The sequence below is a fragment of the Thunnus maccoyii genome, chromosome 24, assembly GCF_910596095.1.
Source record: "Thunnus maccoyii chromosome 24, fThuMac1.1, whole genome shotgun sequence".
Lineage (NCBI taxonomy): Eukaryota > Metazoa > Chordata > Actinopteri > Scombriformes > Scombridae > Thunnus > Thunnus maccoyii.
In genome coordinates this window covers 12,041,416-12,063,597 of record NC_056556.1, presented here as the reverse complement: position 1 = coordinate 12,063,597, position 22,182 = coordinate 12,041,416, and the positions used below count along the sequence as shown (strand labels likewise).

At 42.4% G+C, this 22,182-nt stretch overlaps 1 protein-coding gene across 1 annotated transcript; it reads right to left on the bottom strand.

Moving 5' to 3' along the window:
• Positions 1-755: 755 nt before the first annotated feature.
• jam2a (junctional adhesion molecule 2a) lies at positions 756-18,931 on the bottom strand. Its single transcript, XM_042404345.1, has 10 exons — positions 18,419-18,931; positions 12,403-12,468; positions 12,077-12,187; positions 11,075-11,224; positions 10,796-10,983; positions 10,445-10,547; positions 9,792-9,899; positions 9,581-9,593; positions 5,627-5,660; positions 756-924 (listed from the first exon to the last, which is right to left on the bottom strand). Exons 1-10 carry the CDS (start codon positions 18,465-18,467, stop codon positions 892-894), a joined length of 855 nt encoding a protein of 284 aa, XP_042260279.1. The 5' UTR covers positions 18,468-18,931; the 3' UTR covers positions 756-891.
• Between the last annotated feature and the right edge of the window lie 3,251 nt (positions 18,932-22,182).

Genomic DNA, 22,182 nt, shown 5'->3' with positions numbered 1-22,182 from the left:
TTTAATAGAAAACCTTTTTATTACTGATACACCATTCAAATAAAACTCTGAACAACCATTCACACACTGTCTAAAAACAGACACTCCATTTGATAAACATTGATAAACAGTGGCACAAAAATATAAAGACAGAAAAAGTAAGGCAAGTTCTTTACAAAAAACTGTGATCCATAGATAAATACGACAGACAAATTAAAAAGGCACAAGGAATATATATATATATAATATAAAAAGACCATGCAGGCACATTAGGATGGAATGGGGTTGGTCTCGATAATTGGCTGGAGCGGTTTCCCTGACTGGGGCCCCAGTATTACTGAAAATTGGCATGTGGCAGATGCTGAGGTAAACTGCATTTATGTTTGAGTAGATTGAAAACCACTATGCAACTGAACAGCTTTCCCTATGGCTTTAAGGATAATTCTCCTTTTGAAGATTAAAATTTTTAAAGCAACAAAATTTCCTTAAATGATCGTCTTTGGTAAAAGAAAACATAGGTAGTTAAAACGATTGGCCTGCAGAGGGAAGAAAACAACCAAATGTTTAGAAAGCTCTGTCCCTGGATCATTCAAAAAAGATCAATTGGAATTTCAACATCTGACCACCAGGGGGGAGCAGAGTGCCATGAAACTGTACTGAATCCCATATGAGCAGAAAACATTTATGACAGAGGCGACCCACACAGCAAAGCGAGAGAGTAAGAAGCCTTGCAAATCTGCTTGTCATTACCCATCCAAAAGGAGCGGTAGAGGAAGAAGATTGAAATTAGCATTTTATTGGAAGATCAAAGAGCTCATTCTGAGTCCAGAGAAGGAGGGGGGAAAAAAATCTGAATCCAGTGTTGGCACCATATCACGAGGGTGATGTTATTCTTCAAGGAAGGCCAGCTTCTCAGAGCATGAATGACTGAGTGTGTTTGAAATCCTGGGACACAGAAAAGAAGTACTTAAGTATTGTTTTCTTGCATTTATTTCAGAATTACGGTTCTCTGTGATGCATCAATCAAAAACAGCGACTGGACTTCTTGAAGATGTTTCACCGCTCATCCCGAAGACTTCCTCGGACTGACTGGTGGTGAGTCCCATGCATTTAACCTCTTGTAGAGTTGTTTACACCTAGAGTCATTGAAGTCAAGTGTGGCTCATTAGTCCATCTGGTTGCCAAGTGAGAATAGTTGTAGTCATGTAATCAAGGTGTAATTTGGTGTTAAACTGTCTGGATAGGGATGTCAGGACAGTATTGTAAGTGGCTGATTAATTGTGTTGTAGACTAACTCAGTTGTTGAGTGATGTTATTCCAGTTTGACATAGATGGCCTCCTTCACTCTTCTTTTAAACCACCTTTAATCTCTATCCAGTATGTGTAAATTGCTGTCTTCAAAGGAGTGTCCCATATCCTTTAGATGTAGGTAGACAGCTGAGTCTTGACCTGAGGAGATGGCTCATGTGCTTAAGTGCTTGTTTTGTATCCCTGATGTATAGAGCTGTGCATTCTTTGTTGCATTAGACTGTAGACTATGTACTACATTGCTCTGCTTAAATGTTTGGATGTGTAGTCTTTAGGATGGACAGGTTTCTGTCTTAGTGTGTTGCGAGGCTTGAAAAACACTAGGAAGCAGTGCTTGTCGAAGATCCTCTTGAGTTTCTCAGATCCTCCATCCACTTTCGGAATGACAGTGTTGTAGTGCTTTTTCTTCTCATCTTCACCTGTAATCATGGTGTTCTTACTGGATCCTTGTGGCTGTTTTGACAAAGGCACAGTTTAAGTAGCCACAAGCTTTTAGAGCTTCCTTCAGGTGTTTGTGCTCCTCTTTCGCTCAGTACGTGTGGGCATATAGTCAGCCGTATTGTGCAGGGTTCTGTTAATCTCCAGCTTGTTCCATAGTGAGTGGAGAGAGTCAGTAAATAGTGATTGATGTTTCCTGTATATTTCAATGTTAAGGCTTATTTCCCCTTCAATGTGTACTGCATAGCCCAAGAAAGCCTAACTATATTCCGGTATGTCCTCCCATGTGAACTGGATGTTGCTGTCCACTGAGTTTATATGTTCTGTGACACTTTCACTTCCTGGGATTTATTTTGATCTAAGTGTCATCCACATATCTGAGTAAGTGGCTAGGTGATGTTCCCTTGAAGGAACTCAGAGGTCTCTACTTCCTCCATGTAGAGGTTAGCCCCAACAGGAGACGCTGGTTGAACCCATGCTTCTGTGAGTAAAAACCCTTATTGTATTTGAAAAGGTGGTGTTCAGACAGGTCCCACATCTGGTCTGAGGTTGGTTCCGTTATTGCCTTGTAGCAGATGTTTCCTTAGTGACTCCACTGCCATCAATAATTGGAATACATGCGAAGAATGAAGCAATGTTGTATGACACCATGGTTTCATCAGAGTCCAGTTTCAGGTCCTGAACTTGATTGGCAAAGTCCTTGGAGCTTTGGATGTGGTTTGCAGTGTTATCAACCAAAGCCTCTTAACACTGCAAACCACACCCAAAGCTCCAAGGACTTTGCCAATCAAGTTCAGGACCTGAAACTGGACTCTGATGAAACCATGGTGTCATACAACATTGCTTCATTCTTCGCATGTATTCCAATTATTGATGGCAGTGGAGTCACTAAGGAAACATCTGCTACTAGACAAAACCATAGGCAAAAACGGAACTAACCTCAGACCAGATGTGGGGCCTGTCTGAACACCACCTTTTCAAATACAATGAAGGTTTTTACTCACAGAAGCATGGGTTCAACCAGCGTCTCCCATTGGGGCTAACCTCTACATGGAGGAAATAGAGACCCCTGAGCTCCTTCAAGGGAACATCACCTAGCCACTTACTCAGATATGTGGACGGCACTTAGATCAAAATAAAATCCAGGAAGTGAAAGTGTCACAGAACATATAAACTCAGTGGACAGCAACATCCAGTTCACATGAGGACATAACAGAATATAGTTAGGCTTTCTTGGGCTATGCAGTACACATTGAAGGGGAAATAAGCCTTAACATTGAAATATACAGGAAACATCAGTCACTATTTACTGACTCATCACTCACTATGGAACAAGCTGGAGATTAACAGAACCCTGCACAATACGGCTGACTATATGCCCACAAGTACTGAGCGAAAGAGGAGCACAAACACCTGAAGGAAGCTCTAAAAGCTTGTGGCTACTTAAACTGTGCCTTTGTCAAAACAGCCACAAGGATCCAGTAAGAACACCATGATTACAGGTGAAGATGAGAAGAAAAAGCACTACAACACTGTCATTCCGAAAGTGGATGGAGGATCTTCAACAAGCACTGCTTCCTAGTGTTTTTCAAGCCTAGCAACACAATAAGACAGAAACCTGCCCATCCTAAAGACTACACATCCAAACATTTAAGCAGAGCAATATAGTACATGCAGTTTAATGCAACAAAGAATGCACAGATCTATACATCGGGGAGACAAAACAAGCACTTAAGCACACGAGCCATCTCCTCAGGTCAAGACTCAGCTGTCTACCTATATCTGAAGGATAAGAGACAGTCCTTTGAACACAGCAATGTACACATACTGGATAGAGAGGACAGGTGGTGGGAAGAGGAAGCCATTTATGTCAAACTGGAAAAAACATCACTCAACAGAGGAGGTGGTCCACCACACAATTTATAAGCCTCTTACAATACTGTCCTTTCCTCCCAGGCAGTTTAACACTATTTACACCTCGATTAATGTCTGCAACTCCCACATGACAACCTGGTGAACTAAAGACCCACATGTGACGTCAATGACCCTGAAGGTGTAAACCTCCCTTCAGAGGTGAGATACAGGGGCCTACCCACCAGTCAGAGGTGAAACATCTTCAAGAACCTAAAAACAAGCCCAGATAACATCAGCTGGCAATTTTCTGTGTTTTTCTTATTGTCAACAAACCTCATGTCCATCCAAACCAACAATAAACCCATCCTACTTACATGTATTGTGTGTGTATGCAAAGCCTGATATGTCATATTCCTCGGTGTTGTAGACCTCTGTCACCTAAAAACTATTAAACACATCAATGAGCCACACTGGGTGACATGTTCCTTCACCCTGCAGTCAATGGCTACCACAGTTTGTTTAGAAACAGCTCCAAAGACTAACAACAGTGAAAAGATAGTCACACGCATGAAAGAAGTTCCTTGTACAGCAGACGCCACTGCGCATGTGCGGGAACACAGTTTTATTTACAGAGCTTCACTAGCTTATTGTGCTACATAACACAACATCTAGACTTTGTACAATGCAGCACAAAGTCAAGAGGTTGTGATATGTAGCACAACAAGCTAGCAAAGCTCTGTAAATGGAACTGCATTCCCACACATGTGCAGTGGCATCTGTCGTACAAGGAACCACTCTCCTGAAAGTGACTATCTTACCACTGCTATTACTCTTTGGAGCCGTTTCCTACAGTGGCCATCAAGGGCAAACGCGCTGCATCTTAAGCAAACACATCCCAATAGACAAGACACAGGCAAATTAAAACATTTTCATCAATTTGACAACACGCACGCAACATTTAGAAAACACACTGCGAATACCACAACACATTACAGTAACGACAACTGAAGTGTTTCCAGAGGACATTAAAGAGTGATGAACATATCAATAACTCATGAGCGAAACATTAAAACACAAATGAGGCCTCTTTCCTACTGTAGTAAGGTAGACAATGAGCTACAACCTTATTTTCACCAAAACGAGCTGTCCAAATAACATTGTTCTCTAGGTACAGCTGACTGTGAGACCAGTGCACAGGGACCGTCTAAAAAGTGCAACACCAAATAGAGATACTTCAAACAATATTCTTTTTTTTTTCCCAAACTATTTGTTGGAGTATAACCAACAGCGGACCACTGATGTGTGAAATCATTTTGAAGACACTACACTGTATAAGAATAATTGTTTGAGGTATCCCTTTTGGTGTTGCACTTCTTAGAAGGTCTCACAGTCAGCTGTACCTAGAGAACAATGTTATTTAGCGAGGGCGGCTCGTTTTGGTGAAAATAAGGTTGTAGCTCATTGTCTACCTTACTACAGTAGGAAAGAGGCATCATTTGTGTTTTAATGTTTCGCTTATGAGTTATTGATATGTTCATCACTCTTTAATGTCCTCTGGAAACACTTCAGTTGTCATTACTGTAATGTGTTGTGGTATTCGCAGTGTGTTTTCTAAATGTTGCGTGTGTTGTCAAATTGATGAAAATGTTTTCTTAATTTGCCTGTGTCTTGTCTATTGGGATGTGTTTGCTTAAGTTGCACCGTGTCTGCCATTGATGGCCACTGTAGTTTCTAAACAAACTATGGTAGCCTGCAGGGTGAAGGAACATGTCACTAAAGTGGTGTGGCTCACTTACGTGTTAATAGTTTTTGGACAACAGAAGTCTACAGCACAGAAGAATAAGATATATTACGCTTTGGCTATACACACAATACTTAGTAGGATGAGTCTATTATTGGTTTGACTACACATGATTTGTTGACTATAAGAAAAACAGAAAATTTGCTAGCCTTATCCTTAACTTCAGCAACACTACTCGGTGCCTAAAATGAAAGGGGAAGTGGGAGGTGCAGAGACGGAGGGGAAGAAAAAAAAAATCAGACTTACTTCTTGGGGTGGAGGGATGTAGTTGACATTGGACCTGAAAGACAAAGACATGGTAAGCATATCGGACAGTTTGACACAGTCACAAAGAGAAGAAGAAACTCGAGGCGGACAGCTATATCCTGAGTCATATCTTGCCCTGCATAAATAATGCACATCATACATGGCAAACCTCCCATTGGGTAAAAAGGAAGTGCTGCCTCTGAACTGGAGCACTGTATTTAGCTTGAGAGAGGACTGTAAGGAACATGTAAGTCTGGATATCTGTTCTTAATAAATACAAATATACACAAAATGACTTGGTATATACAGTTGGCTGGTTTGTCTATGGAAGCAAAAAGCAAGCAAAATGATTTGAATCTTCTACACAACTGAAAACCTGTTTGAAAAATGTAACCATTACAGAAGACTTAAAGGAATAGGAAATGAACAAGTATACAAATTTCAAACAAGCCAGGAGCGCTTGATGGTTATACAACATAGACTATTCCATGAGCTCGGCACAAGCGTGTCATCATGAGAGCTTAATGACTAAACAAAATCACATCGTATATACATAAAGCTTCCAGTGCACTCGAGTGTGGAAGGCAGTTTGTGTCTCATTTCAATGACTACAAATGTTCAATTGTATACAAACTATGTAACAAGCACAGCTCCTATATCCTTCAACCCTACATCTATGGTGAATAACAGTCAAGGGTAGACTTCCCACAGAGAAACCCACACAACTACCAAATTCACCATGAGGGGCAAAACCTGACATGGGTACACCTTAGAGGTGAGAGTATACATGAAACACACAAAAATTTGAAAAGCATCATAACAGCAACTCAAGAAAACTAATACAAATATATAACACATCAAAGAATAAGCTGTCTCTGATATATACACACAAACATTTGAGAGTGCCGTCTGATAAGAATAAAGCAGATTAATAAACCATGAACATTTGACGGTCCATTAAACCTCTGTTCTAACCCTTCTTGCTCTTTGTGATCAACTATACTGTGTTTTACTGCAGCCAAATTCACAATATAGTTGTTCTCATTTACATATTTTTCTGTGTCTCTTGTCAGATAACGGAACAAGTATGAAATTTGAAATGAGTCTTACAATTCAAGCACAGCCACATAGCATCACGACGCAGCATAAATACATTTGCAGCTCATTTATATGAATGTGGTGATAGATACTTCCATACTTGACACAGGAAAATATGTAAATGAGAACTATATTGTGAATTATGCTGCATTAAAACAGCATAGGTGATCACAGAGAGCAGAAGGGGCCAGAACAGAGGTTTAACAGGTCGCCTCAATATGTATCGCCAAAAACGTCAAAATCCCAGCTACCAAGGATAAACGATCAAGCCTGAATAATTTCACAACTAAGTATTCAGCTACATATAAGATTCAAATGATTATTACAGCGGTTATTTGCTTCCATATCTGTCTGTCAGTCTGTCTAAGCACTCACGTGTCCTCAGTTCTGTGCAGGGTTTGGCTGCTGATGTGGGCTGCCCCATGACACTGGGAGATCCAAAATGACCTGTTGGGGTCAGTTTGTTGGCTTTAAAAAGGTTTAACGAGAGGGGTGGTCATTTCAGACTCACACTGCACACCATGCTTTTACGGAGGGGGTGGGGGGAGGGGGGTGGGGGGTTATTAGCGGCAATGCTGTACAGACATGCAGCCGATCATGATGCAGCAGAGCCAAATTGAAATGATGGGGGTGAGCCAGCCAAGTGGTGAGCCAATCACATGCAGCAATCCAACACCCATGATATACAAAATCCACACCCTATGCAACCTTTTGCTACTGCCTTTTCTTTAAGGTTTGTGCTGCAGCTGTGAAAGTGTCCTTGAGCAAGACGTCTACTTACTGTGACTGGATATCTGTTCTTAAGTGGCTATTTTATAATTGATGTTCCCCAGGGCTCCAGTTTAGGCCCCTTATACATTTCTATAGTTAATTAAAGGAAAAACTACAGAAATCAGTTTCAAAAGTAGCTTTGAAATAACTCTTGATAATAAGCTTTTTATAGGGCTGTCAATTGATTAAAGAAAACCTCACACAATTTGCTGTGATCAATTGCGATTAAATGCTTTTTTCTTCTTAATATTTTAGCTTGTAATAATGGATATTAAAATGTAAAATCACGGAATTAATGTAAAATTCAAATACTGTTGTTTAATAGCATCTTATATGCCTAATATAGGCCTATATGTTAAAGTGCCAGTTGAATTTCAAAACCATCAAGACCATTAAAATCAGCTTAGAAGGCAATAATTTCTTATATGTACTAATATAAATGATGATTAGCAACAATAAATGTGTTCCATGTTCAAGTGCCAGTTGAATTTTAACAAGGTCCACAATAGTCCTTGCAAATATGAACAAGGAAAGATTTGGATTCACACATGGAAGACACAAAGAGAGAGACAGATCAAAGGGACCCCTTTTCCCTCGCCAAAATTTAACCTAATGACATGATTGGTACAAATGGATGCCTTAAATCGTCTACTTTCATATGATACCAGTATCTTCACTCTGGCTTCTTTGAACCTGCTACACAGTAATGTGTTAATCATTTATTTTTGTCTTATGTTTTGTGACGCAATTGATAGCCGTGTCCTCCTAAAAAGTGTTTGAGGTTATAAATTGCTAGAAATTAAATATGAAACTGTAAACAATGTTTCTTCAAATATATACTGTATGTAATGTAACCATCAGAGCACATAGACAGTGAGGTGTATTGTTCAAGGACACTTTGACTTAACTCTAACTTATATTATTTTTTATGATATTAAACCTCCCTGACAAATAGCCCAAATTCTTCACTTCTTTTTTTACAACTGTCATCTATAAGGATGATGTAAAACTGGACTCTGGTCAGTGTTTAACAAGGTATAACAGCCATCCTTCTCACCAGGTCCTGGCCATGTCCTTTTCTCTGAAAGGCACAGTTACACCCTAGATCTGCATTCCTACTCTGTTAACTTGTGCCTACTATTGGTGCATCAGAAATCATGTCACATTGTCTTTGAGTCTTTGTGAAGAAGCCTGTTCTATAAATAGAAGTTGACACTGACAGCTCCAGTTAGCTCAGTGGGATAAGCATCAGACTTTAACCTAGACAAAGAGCTTTCGCATCAGCTTCAAGGAGAGCTCCACGCTGACTCTCCATCAAATGCTGCGCAGTAACAAGCAAGTAATCAAATAACAAAGTCAAGCAAGTTAGACCAGTCACATGAGGACATGCATTTATGTCCGCGGTTTCTGGCTTAACAACCAGTCGGGCATCAAAACATCCTTACACCCACCCTGGTGTATTTGCAGGACAAGGCCTGTTATTGTGTGTAAATGCACTGCGCTGCACTACCAGCCCTCTGTTATGCCACTTTCTCATCCTCCAATCCCTTCAATATCTAAATAATCCATTTCAAATTACCCCTCCAATCAGTTTAATTGCCTGCAATTCTTTCAAGTGACAATATTTTCCTCCTTGCTGATTAACGGCCAGTAATTATTCCGTAATTATGTTGCACTGATTATTTCTCTTCCTCTGCATTGTTAGATCATCGGTCGGACAAACTTGACACAATTTCAACAGATGTACATCTGCCTGCAAGAGGCAATCGATGTATATAAAAAAAAAACTTTTCCCATAGCTCTTACATCTGTTGGCGCCAATCACTAGATGAGTAGAAGAACAGGCGCTGCTGTAGCTCAAAAACACACACACGTATAGACGCACACAGCCACAGCTGTCACTCTACACAATCCTGACTCAGCACGCAGACACACAGTCTAAGTGCAACAACAACAGACCACCCCCCCCCCCCCACCCCCTCCACCTCCTCCTCCTCCTCCTCCTCCTCCCTCTCCTCCCTCAGTCTTTAGGATATTAGCCTGTGTTTGTTCACATCAATGTTAATGCAATCACAGAGCTCTTACCTTCCTCTGTGTCCTGTTGATGGATGAGTCGGGAGGATCATGCAAGACAAAAAAAAAAAAAAAAAAAGAAAAGAGCGTGTGTCACATTTTATGGAGAAAGTACAAACAATATTTCTAATAATTGATGTACAGCTCATACAAGCAGATCAAGTGTCTATTAGATGAAAAAAACAAATTACTGAAAACAACTGAACTAAAGGGACAAACTCACTGCTGAAGAAGCCGTTGCGATGCAAGACGAATCCCCCGCATCCACAGACCACGATGACCAGGCAGACCACCACCACCGCCGCCACCACGGCTGTGACGTTGACGTCCTCTGGAAGCGGGAAGGAGATGGGAATAAACACTTGAGTTATGATCTGTTTGTCACGTGAGGTGAGAAACGGATGGAGAAAACTCTCCCTTTCCTATTTCATTATGTTGAAGCAGTAAGTCACCAAAAAAAAAAAATGGGGGGGAAATATATGGACCTCAAACATCAACCTCAACATGAAGGCTATATTTTAAATGCAACTCGGTCTCTTCCTGTACTCCTATAATACTCTCAATAATTTATTAATTGCGTGACATGCCTGTGTGCATTAACCTAGAGCACGTTGTAGGATTTATTAGCAAGTTGATGACCTTTCCATACAAAACAGCATAATTTTAGACAATATAACTTGTCCCAATGGATACAGTAGCCCTTCAAGCTTTGAGTTAGTTTATAAAGGTGAGTACGCTCTCGTACTCTGTTTTAGAAGCAGGGAGAAGTGAGTTTAGCAGGCTTTTCCTCTCCACTGCATCCCTGACTTTCTCCATTACTGAAAGGTTTGGGGGGAAGAGGCAGGATAAAGTGCTGACACACAAAAACACACACACCTATCGTCATGTGCTTGCCCTCACACTTCTTGGGCTGTCCCACCCCGTTCGCAGCCTGGCAGCTGTACCGGCCGGTGTCTTCTTTGGCCACAGTTTTAAACTCCTGCAGCAGACACAAGGAGAGAAGAAGAAAACTTTCATGAGGATGGCTTTAACAGTTGTTAGAAAATAGAGAACATGAGAACATTTTTACTGCTGAAGAGCAATCAAACTAAACTAAACAGAAGCATCTCTATCCTCCTTTCAATAAGACATGTTACTGTAAGGAGACACTGTAAAATATTTCCCAATACACACTCAACCCTTTCACATTTTCTTTATCTACACACACACCAGTGTTCCCTCTCTCACCAGTACTCCTGTGTGTGAGTTGATTAGATAGGTGGCGTTGGCGTGCCGTGGCGTGCTGATTGGCTGGTTGTCCTTGAACCAGACGTACGTAGCAGGCGGGATGCTCTGCTGGTCCCTACAGCGCAGCTGCACTACTGAGCCCGTCACTGCCGAACTGGGGATTTCACAGGACGGGGTGTGTGGGGGTACTGGAGGACATTACAGAGTAAAAATTACAAAAACATAAGCAAAACCTCATTTTAGCCTTTTTTTTCTTTGTTGATTCTCAGGCAGTCTTACCCAAGACTTTGAGGGTGACATTAGTCTCGCCCAGATTTACAGAGTCAAGAGGAGCGCTGATCTCACAGCGGTACTCCCCAGCATCCTCCTGGGTCACCCTTTTCAGCGTCACTGTCGCACCTTCCATGGTCGCCCGCCCTTCAAAGGAACCTGAGAGAGAGAGGACATGAAGATCAGAGGACATGTCTTCCCTGGCTGAGGGCTAAAGCTACTATAAGCAGACATCATGTTTATAGCATCGTTAAAATGATTCAGGTAAGTTTTTGTTTGTAGAAAAATGAGACGATCCCAGTGAAAACTGGTGCAGTCCTCTTTGCTTGTTTTGCTTACATAATTTACATTTATTTTACTTTCTACTGAATTAGGTTTTAACCAAGGTAAGAAGTTAGTTGAGATGGTTTATGAGCCTCTAACAAGTCAACTTTTCAGCAACATAAAAAAGAAAGATGTCTCCAGATAGACCATAATGCATTTCTGCATTTCTTACATTGACATCAAAATGTTTTTCATCACTCAGGTGAATTTAAAAGCTGCTCGTTGGCAGCAGCTCTTCCAAAGAAGTAACTCTTTATTCACGTCACCTTTTATGCTAACTTCAGCTGTGGGGTGGAGTTGCGTCAGAGAGGTATTTTGAAGCCTTGATATATTTGAGAAAACTCTCAGGCTAACTGCGTTGTCCTTTTAAGACTGTGACCAGGTGAAAGCTATGATTCATTATTTATTTCATCCATTAAATTCACATCACTAAACCTTAACGGTGAGAGAGAGAGAGAGAGAGAGAGAGTGATCAAGGATAAGAGACACGCTATGATTTTATGCTTTGACCTCATTGACACATGCTAAAATATCTCTTACACTTTATACATCATTCCTGTCTCGCTGTACTTGGGTGTTTTCTCTCATCCTTTGTGGCAAACCCCCTCCAGCTGGTACTGCAAGCTGATTAAAACAAATGCCCTGTTTGTCACCCAAGGGATAAAGAGCGACAGGCCGCTTTCTCACCTTTGAATTGTCCATCAAAGTACACAAAGGAGACATCTTTCCCCTTCCTCTTCCACTCGATGCGCGGACTCTGGTCCTTCTCTGTGCGGAACATGCAGGACAGCACTGCATCTGAAAGAAAGGAACAAGACCAATGAGATATTTATGGCAGAGCAGCGAAGCCTTCGATCACTGGCATTTTTAACTGCTTGCTCTATTTATAGCCTCATAGTTTATTCTGTCAGAGAGAATCTGATAGAAGCTCTTGAGGATAAAAATGGCTCAAAAAGTGAGACGAGGCGGCCTGGATGTGAGCTGCTTTTTTTCTCTTTTTTTTTTTGCCTCACCTGAGAACTCCCGCACCTCCACCTTGTGTCTGTTGGTCGACACGGTAACAGGAACGGAGGGGGAACCTGGTGGTGGTGGAGAAGGAGAGTGGGAGATTAAAAAAAAAAAAAAAACAGAGGAGAGCAGTTCAGAACACAATATCGCTTGTCATCCATTAGGGGGGCAAGGTGAATTGGGTAAAGTGCTCCACATTGCCCGCCAAATGCAAGAGGAGAATGCTTAATGGCTGTCTTTGGACTCTCTTGCTCGACCGAGGAGGACGCAGCAGTCTGAGTTTCTCCTGGAGATGTGAGGTGACGGCAGGATTACTCCCTCTTCTGCTTTAATCCTGGTGGGGGGTGGGGGTGAGGGGGGGGGGGGTTAAGGAGCAGCCCGCCGTATGTTAATTTAAGCACAGGTTAGGACAAGGTCGCCAAACCTCCAAAGCTCACTGCAGAGGCTTGTCCAGATTAACCTGATGAATGGGGGACATTAGCTAAAGAGGCAGATTGCACACTGTCGGTGTTTGCTTCTTTGCCGCCTGCGTGTCACAGATACCCCCACAACATCCAAACAGGAAGAGGAAGCGGGAGCTGCCTTTCCTGTGTGCTGATTGGTTTAGGGAGACGGATTATTGTCTGATTGTGCTGTTGATTACAGGTTAAATGGGGTGGGGAAGGTCACCTGAGTGAGAAACAGGTTAGAAACATGCACATCATGGTAGGAACAGCTAATCTCTAAAAGCCTCACAGCTCCCAGAAGTCTAGCAAATTAAGAAAAGTTTAAAAAAAAAAAAAAAAAAAAAAAAGATTTTTAGACTGAAGGCCATGAAATTACATAATAAATGTTGAATGGGCCTCAAGGGTACTTAGCGGAACATTAAGGCCTTCGCAAAACTCATTTTTAGTTCAAGATGTGAAAACTTCTAACTAATTTGGCGGAATGAAGAGGTCACAGGAGAGGAGCCTTCACACACTCAATAACTTAACTCGCCCGTAGGAGACACACACACATTTACTTTTCCTGCCATTGTTTCAGCAAATAGCATGACGCGTACAGATTAACATCTCAAAATCCTCAACATTTACACTGGGATTACTTAGTCAGTCCTCCAGTGTCCTGTTTGTCAGTTACTTCCTGTGTGAAGCCCATTGTTACTTAACTACAGAGGTTCGAAGGGAGGGGTGACCACGGAAGAATGGAAGGCGAACTGAGACAAAGAGCAGGAAGCGTGGATGTAAGAGAACAGGAAGGTGGACATGTCGGATGGCCATACAAACTGAGCATGGAGCTATAAGCAGAGCTATAAAAGTCTCTCTTGCGCTTATATCCACAACTGCTATTTTTAATTTCGCTGTTAAATAAACAACAGCCTATACAATAGTAATGTCATCTACAAAATGCAGCACTATGCACTTTTTAAAAGCTTTTCCTAAAGTTGGCTCAATTTTCACCAGCCTCACTTGGTCAAACTTCCTGCTAAGTGAATTAAAACTGCACGCTCTCCCACCAGACGCTCTTCTCTTCCCTTCACTTTGCCATGTGTTGACTTGCGCCAGTGTAACAGGATTATCATCGTAGCCTTGGCTCGTGTACCTCGACACCCTCTGAGGAGCATTGTCTCGCTAAAGGATGAACACGAGGAGGGAGGGAGATACAATGAGATTAAAAAGGGGGGACGAGAATGAACGACAAAGGAGAGATGAGCGGCCCTAAGAATAGAATACAAATGAAAAGGAGAGGAGGAGAGTGAGGCGGAGGCGGCGGTGGAGAGGGGACCAGAGACCCGGAGAGGCATGAATAAAAGAGAGAGTGGGATTGAAGGCGAAGGAGATCCTCTCAGACAGTAGGGCTGTGAATGGGAGAAGCTCTTGTCACATAGTGTGAGACCAGGCCCGCCGCCACCTTGAAGGGTGTCTCTTTGAGAAAAAGGAAATATAGCAGTGCTGACAACATGCCTACAATTTATCTCTGCATGGCTGACTGTCACACTGACTGACACACACACACACTGACATAAAAAAAAATGAGCAAAAAGGTTCTGTATGTGAGGTCCTGCTGCCCCTGTGTCGCACTTCGCTTTGTGCTCCACTAGTACGAGCACTGTCAGCTTCAATGGCCTCAATTAGCTACAAAAAGGCGTCGAGGCAGACGACAAACACATGGCCTGTTCGGTTCATTTCACAACTGCATGGTGGGTAATGTTCATATGGTGTGGCTTTCTAAATAAAAGGCCTGCTGTCCAAGAAGTCAGCGTTCAGAGACAAATGCCTGCACTGGATGTCATTTCAGTGTTGCCTCTGTTGTAGGTTTTTTTGGCTTTACTGCTCAGTTTTAGACCAAGCAGTAAACATATGAATTCAGGCAAAGCACAAACATCTAATTAAATACGCATGAGGCATCCAAATGTAAGATATAATCCTACAAGACATATAGCCTGAGGTTGGAATTATGGTTCTCAGAAGATACACGTAAATGTCTCTCCGGGTCTACACAGAGAAGGGCATTATGGGTATATGTAGGAGCTCACACACCTCCCAGGATCTCAGCAGTGCATCATGTGGAGCGGAGTGTCCAACAAGCCGATTGGTTAATCCAGCTCCCATTGGGAGATGAGTTTGTGACGGGCAAGAAAAAACATGCAAAAACTCGAAATCCGAAGTATAAAAGAAACAGTTGCCTAAATATCTAACAATGACCCTGAGCAGCCCAGAGAGGCATGTTTCAGCCTTAAAATGTAGACGTAAGCTAACGTTTTGCTCATTTCAAGCCTCATTTTAGTCAAAGTCAAAGTGTTTGTCATATGCACGGTTAAAACAAGTTTCCCTGTACAATGAAATTCTGAAGCTTCCTGTATAGTGAGGTGGGTTAGATTGGGGGCAGTGGATTGGATCTGTTGATCAGTCTGATGGCCTGAGGATAAAAGCTGTCCCTCAGCCTGGAGGTCTTGCATTTCACACTTCTGTACCTCCTGCCAGAGGGCATAAGTGTGAAAAACCTGCAGAGTCTGATGCTGCAGGCTCTTCTATGGACTCTACGGTGCTAGGTGTCCTGCAGAGATGGTAGGGGCACCCTGACGACCTTCTCCGCAGTGTTTACCACTCTCTGCGGGCGTTAACGGTCCATGGCGGTGCTGTTCTCATACCACACAGTGATGCAGCTGGTCAAGATGACCTCTATGATGCAACTGTAGAAGCTCGGTGATATGCCGAATTTCCTTAGTCTTAGAAAGTACAGCCGCTGTTGTGCTTTCTTGAGCAGCTGGGTGATGTTACAAGTCCAGTTGAGGTCATCACTGATGTGGACGCCCAGGAATTTAAAGAAAGGAATTTCATTTTAGCCCTGATGTCCACCAAAAGTGGATGTTTTTGAACCAACGTAAAATGGTTCAGTAGTTCACAGCAAAAAAAACAAGTATTCTAGATTAGCTCACATTGAGTCGTTTTACCCAACGTTACACGGTAGCCAGCTGAGTCAGGCTGTTTGTCAGAACACTTGGTTGTGAGGACCAGTTATTAGCTGGATCTGGTTCATGTATGTCTGCCAGATTTGATAAGATGTCAGTCGTGTGGACTGATTTGGGCTGAGAATCAGCTCAAGTTAGCCGCACCCAAGCCAGATTTGGACAGGCATTGGCACGCTAAATTAGTCCAAGACTCTAGGCCAGCAAAATTGCTCATATAATGAAAGTTTTAATATGAATGCAACATCAAAGAGATCTTTTTCTTACACAGTATGAATCATACACTGAAATGGGTGTCAAAAAAAAAGCTTATCTGGACTTTTTCAATAAAGTTTATATTTGCTTCGCAGCAGCATGTCTCTGGTGGTCCTCCAGTATGGCACCAGGTATGGCATCTACAGGATTTAAAACGCTTTCTGCTGAGGGCCTGTTGTGCCTCTGAAGCACAGAAACATCTAGACAAAGGCAACAACAAAGAAGCAAGCTTACACACACACACACACACACAAACACATCTTGTGCGTGGCATTAACATCAACCAAACACTGCGACAGCTTAAACTCACAGAGGGACACCCACCCTCTTGCCTGAGCAAAAATAGAAAGATGGCACGATCGCTCCTTGGCACGCAGCTTTGCTCTCATTACGTGGTCCGTACAGAGTGTTACCGGGGCTGGGTGTTGCCAGAGCTGAGCTGAGGTCAAAAGCATGGTGCAGTAATAATTAAGGCACTTATTCAAATTAACAGGGAACAAATGAAAAAGGGAGGGAGATGGACCCATAGGAAATATCCTGTCTGGCTGTGTGATACAGATAACATGAGTGTGGGCAACACACACGTTTCAAGGCTGTGGGGGCACAGAGAAAAACAGGGTGAGGACTGTGTGTGTGTGTGTGTGTGTGTATGTGCTCTCTATTCGAACAAAGCCCCTCTGTATGACTGTAACCCCGTGAGCAACAGCTGTCTCAGTCAGACGCAGTGTGTGTATGTGAGAGAGAGAGAGAGAGAGAGAGAGAGAGAGAGGTTGAGATGGGGGATGATGGGTTTCTTGCCACAGAGACCCACCCAAAACACTTCCTCCTAGACTTTTTTAAACAATACAACCATCAGGCGTTCAGTGGAGCTCAAGTAGATTCATTGCTGCTCTGTTAAACTGTTGACCTCTATCAGCGAGCCAGATGAGTGATTTCTGTCAGGTTGTCCACAGCAGGCCCGGATACACACACACACACACACACACACGCACCTCTGAACTCGTGACCCGGTGGCCTGACAGGTGGCAAAATGTGGACAACACAGAGTAAAAATGTGCGTCACTCACTCACACTGTCTCATCACATCCATCTGACACTGCTACTGCTCCCCCGTAGTGCTAACAGCACTTCCACTGTTTTCTATTTTCCTGCATGTCACACAGCTTTCCACGCAAGGCAATCAAGGAAAGTTAGATGCTTTTTTTTTTTTTTTTTGGTTATTCTAAGACACCGGATTTTCTCAATTTTTTCAACTCATTTCCACCGGAACATTCACATTTTCCTGTTTTGTTCCCAACCCCCATCAGTCTCCTGGTTACAGACATGCTATGAAAACACGTTGTCACGACCGAGAACTGTTTGAAGTTTCTGGTGGTACTCCAACCACTGACCTCACACACACACACACACACACAGATCCGCCACCTCTTCAGCCAAAATGGGTGCCCACCCGCTACCGCCGTACTGCCCACACCCTTGGGTGGCACGCCGCCAAGTACAACTTTAGAGCCAACTTGAAGGAACCCAGCCTGGCTGCATCATCACACAACCCACTCTCACAGCGGGGCTTTAACTACATAGAGCAGTGGTAGAGCAGGGGTCCTTGAGGGGCTTCCAGCAAAAAGGGAAATCATGTATTTTCACTATAATTTCATCCATAAGTAACACAATGACAGGATGTATGACTATTTTGGTAATGGGCTTCGTAGACTCGCTGTAATAAAATATCTAAAAGCGAAAATCTTATCAGATGGGCGTCTGTGGTCTAATTTATGTCAGGGGTCCTTGATGTGAAAAAGTGAACCACTAACAGAGGAACTGACTGAAAAAACAAAACTGCAATAAATTATTCCATCAGTTTTTATATTAAACTTCAAATTGTTAAATTCTGCCACTGGGTTAAAACTTTGTTTTCAATGTAAATTCATGTTTTCAGATGAATTTATCTTTGTTAGAAACAACTGGAAGGCAAAATAAAACTACACATTAAAGACATATTTACTTAATCTGAGCTTTGGTTTTAAAAAATATATATCAGCATTTGTTTAAAAAGTATACACCTAAGCCTAGAGTGCTACATTAAAAGACTTTTCTGCAGAGTATTGATCCCTGGACATCAATGTTTCTGTGTAAGCTGTTAAAAAAAAAAGACATGATGATAAATAAAAAGTAACATGCAGGATCAGCTAAAATACACTAAAGCTACCCGGCACTTTAATCATGTCCATCCTAAGCTTCATCCCTTGGAGAGACAGAGAGACACAAATACTAACAGAGAGTTAATTCTTCTGAATAAATAGTTTCCGTTCCCCACTTACATTGCATGAGTAAAATAACAATAGGAAGATACAGGGACGTCCCCTCCATTATCGTCCACAACTCTGGCTGAGTCTAGTCTTCCCTGGACGGAGCGAGGAGGCAGATCCTGAGCCTCAGCTTTCTTCTCGCACTTGTTCACAACTCTCCAATAATTCATCCAGCTTCCAGGGAATACTGTTCTCCACGGGGGGAAGCGACCGGACCGACCCGGCGCGTCGCGGAGTGGAGCGGAGCGTCACGGCGCGGCAGGCGAGCGGGTGAGCTGGACGCACCTCCGGAGACTGATAGCGCCCGAGAACCTGGTGTCCTGACTGAGAGGGGTCTGAGCTGGGAACGGTGTGCCTCGGTTACTATCACAGAGCCGGATGGATGTCCGCTCTCCTCTGTGGTTGTGCGGTTTCGGCGCTGGTTGAGGTGGAGATGGAGGTGGAGGGAGGGCGGGGTGTGCTTTCAGACGAGTAGAGCGGCGGAGCGCCGAGAGCGCAGCGCCGTGTCCAAGACGCGCACTGCACTGCCAAATGGCCACATAACACTGGACTCAACTGGGTATGGCAACAAGGTGTGGCACTCATCATACCTTAACACGAGTGGGACCCAATTTCACCTCAAAGTTTTTAAAAATACTCCTGGAGAGCAAAGATTTAACTAAAAGATTAATATGAAAGCCACATCTGGAGCACATCTGGTGACCTGCTCCTAATAATTTAACGGCTAGTTTTAAACCTAACTGCAATATTAAATACAGTTTATCATTCTTGAAGTCTTCTAGGGATGTGAAACCAAATCAAAGTTATTATGGCACCACTTTCTAATAAGGCTCCATTATAAAAGGGCTTTTGGTTAAAGAACAGATCAGTTATTAGTCTTCAGTCTCTTAAATGTCACACCTGATCCATCTCTGGATAATAGAAAATGTAAAAAAAAAAACGAATTATACTTACTTTGCAAAGAAATTTTGTTATCTCAGGTAGGAGGAAACTCTTCTAGTGTAAGTTATTCATCCATCATTTATCACTTGTTTATAGAGAAGCTAAACCAAAGGTATGTTTTCTATGATTTTTGGGGCTCTTAACTTTCATATTTGGAAACTTTTCAGTTGTGGGGACTTGGGGAAGATGATGATTTTGTTTTTGGGTACATGAGTTACATTTATTGTAATGGTTTCTGCTCCTCAGTTGACTATTATTTAAGTTCTTTCATTATTTGAGTTTTGTTGGATGTTTTTCCTTTTTTGCAACAAAATTTTGCTGGATTCAGTTGTATGTAGTCCTATTTGTTTCTAACACTGCCTTTTTTTTGCTATTTCTCCATGTTTTCTGGGGGTTTTGCGTTTATTTGGGTTGGAATTGACATTCTGATTTGTGTGTGGGTGCTGCAATCTCTTTTGGTTTTCTATCGTATGGAGGATGTACTTACCTATAAATATAAAAAAGGCGAGAGATAAATTAAATTAAAGTGCATAATGATAAGTTAGTTTTCTTAACAGGAAGCTTGGTGCTGATTAGTGCCAGTATGTGAATCTAACTGTCCAGCACAGAGATAACACACAACTGTTTCATTAACCTCAGTCCTGCAGATCAATGAGTCCCCAGTGGATTACTATCGACTGAACGCTGGATCGGTTCGATGATCCGACCAACATCAAGATTTAACACCTGACAAACAGCATCCAGTCCGTCTTTCCACTGGTGAAACATAATGAGGGAACCACTGAAGGTGAGTTCACTGTTAACCTCACATTACGCAAGCTCTTCAGCATAAAATGGAGAACAGGAGCACATTATAAATTAATTTCTAGGAATGCATTATTCCAGAGTGTTTTAGTAGCTATTCAATTTTAATCATGTTGGAGCAGCAGAAAGTCATTCCTAAACATTTCTCCAGCTCAAGCAGCGAGGAGGAATTCAGGGCACTGATTCAAACATCTCAATCGGTGCTCGTGGTGTGACTGGCTGTGAGTCCGAGGCATATGTCCCTGGGTGTGTCTCGCACATTGTCATGTGTGTATGTGTGTTGTTGTGGGGGGGTGGTAGTAGTGAGTGGGAGCAACAGCTGCACAGCGGCCAACTTTTCAGGCCCGAGGCTTTGCTCAGTCTTTGATAGAGTCGTGATTTAAATATTAGGGGATGAATGTTCTTGCCGTTAAGAAGCAGAACATAAGAACAATACTTGGATGATCTGAATAACTAAAGCATTTTCCTGCCGTTATATGTTACCTGCCTTTTTGTTTACTTTGTATGTATGTCCATAGACAGACAGGGGAAGGGGCTCGAATGTCAAGAGGGGGGATTTGTGACACACAAACGGGGGAGGGGAGAGGGGTGGAAAGTCTGGGGGATACGACGAGGAACTCCTCAACTTTCTTTATGTCACTCACAGCCATTAAACATCCCCAGCTGTCTGTAACCACCTGTACTGTTACACAAATGGTGGACATACAGCACCATCACAACACAAACTAGTGGTACTGCTTTATAGATGAGCTATAAGCCATTGATAAGAACAATGTTTTACAGATATTGGTGAATAACTACAGTTAGATGACACATGCAAAGTTTTACATGCATCTTCTGAAGACCCCTCCTGACTTTGATATTACCACAGTCTATCAAGTCTTGCATGATCAACAGTGAGGATTTTGATACGAACATTTAAATGTGTCATGTTTGCAGAGCAGGCGTTTGTCTCAAGGGCTGCAATTAACTGAGAAACAGGCAAACTAAGATGGTTAAAAGATGAATCGCTTGCTCTGTAAAATGTCACATAACAGATAACATTGCTTGTTATAATTTTCTAAAGTCCAAGGTGAAATCTTCATATTGCTGGTTTTTGTCCGACTAAAATTCCCAAACTCAAGAGATACTGTTTGCTTTCACATACGACAAGGAAAAGCAACTAATACTCACATTTGGGAAGCTGGAACCAAAGAATGTTTTGTATTTGTTGCTAGAAAAAAAAAATAGTTGCAGATTAAATTTTTTGTCAATTCAGCTCTGCAGAAGACTTTCCTCACAGATAAGGAGACCAAGTAGAAACTGTGAGCAACGTCACGGTAAACGTCCTTCACATCCTCCTTCACTTACACTTGCATAGTTGTTTTACACAAAGACCCTTTATTAGCATTTAATAACATCTCTTTATTTACATTTGCTACCACAGAATTGCTGGTTTATTAGAAAGTAATTTGTTTATTACTGATAATAAATAATAAGTGAAGACTTGATGGCTTATTTGAAAGGCAACCAGGCAACAGCTGTTCTTATTAATGGCTTATGACTAATTGTTAAAGCATCAGAAACTATTTATCAATCAATACCTTATAAAGTGATACCAAACAAAGCTACAGCATCTCTACACACTGAGGATGTGCAGTTACAGTTGTTGTAGTGGTTGGATGAGAAAAGTGTGATCTCTGGCAGAAACCAGGAGTGTTGTGTCTAATGTGTCAATACACTTGGAATTCTTGGGGAAGGGGTGGGGGTGGGGGTGGGGGGGGGGGGGGGGGGGGATACGGCCTCATGGTTTAAATCCTCAGGCCTGCTCGCACTTTCTCACACTTGCCTCCGCACACACTCTGAGGATTGAGAACCACCTGTCTGACGAGTGATAGACACGACAGCTGCGCTGGAGCCTGACCTTCAGCTAACACACACACTCCGCTTTTGTTGTTAAGCAAACTGCTGACACGCACACACACACACACACAAGCGCACATCCACGAGTTTCCATTTTTTGCTCCTACGCACCCGCAATCAGCTGAACA

Excerpts from the sequence above, each read along its gene's own strand:
- jam2a (XM_042404345.1), bottom strand. The coding sequence starts at position 18,467 with ATGGAGGGGACGTCCCTGTATCTTCCTATTGTTATTTTACTCATGCAA. Across the intron at positions 10,984-11,074 it reads TGTCACCCTCAAAGTCTTGG|TACCCCCACACACCCCGTCC; the intron begins GTAAGACTGCCT and ends AATGTCCTCCAG. Across the intron at positions 10,548-10,795 it reads ACTCACACACAGGAGTACTG|GAGTTTAAAACTGTGGCCAA; the intron begins GTGAGAGAGGGA and ends TGTCTGCTGCAG.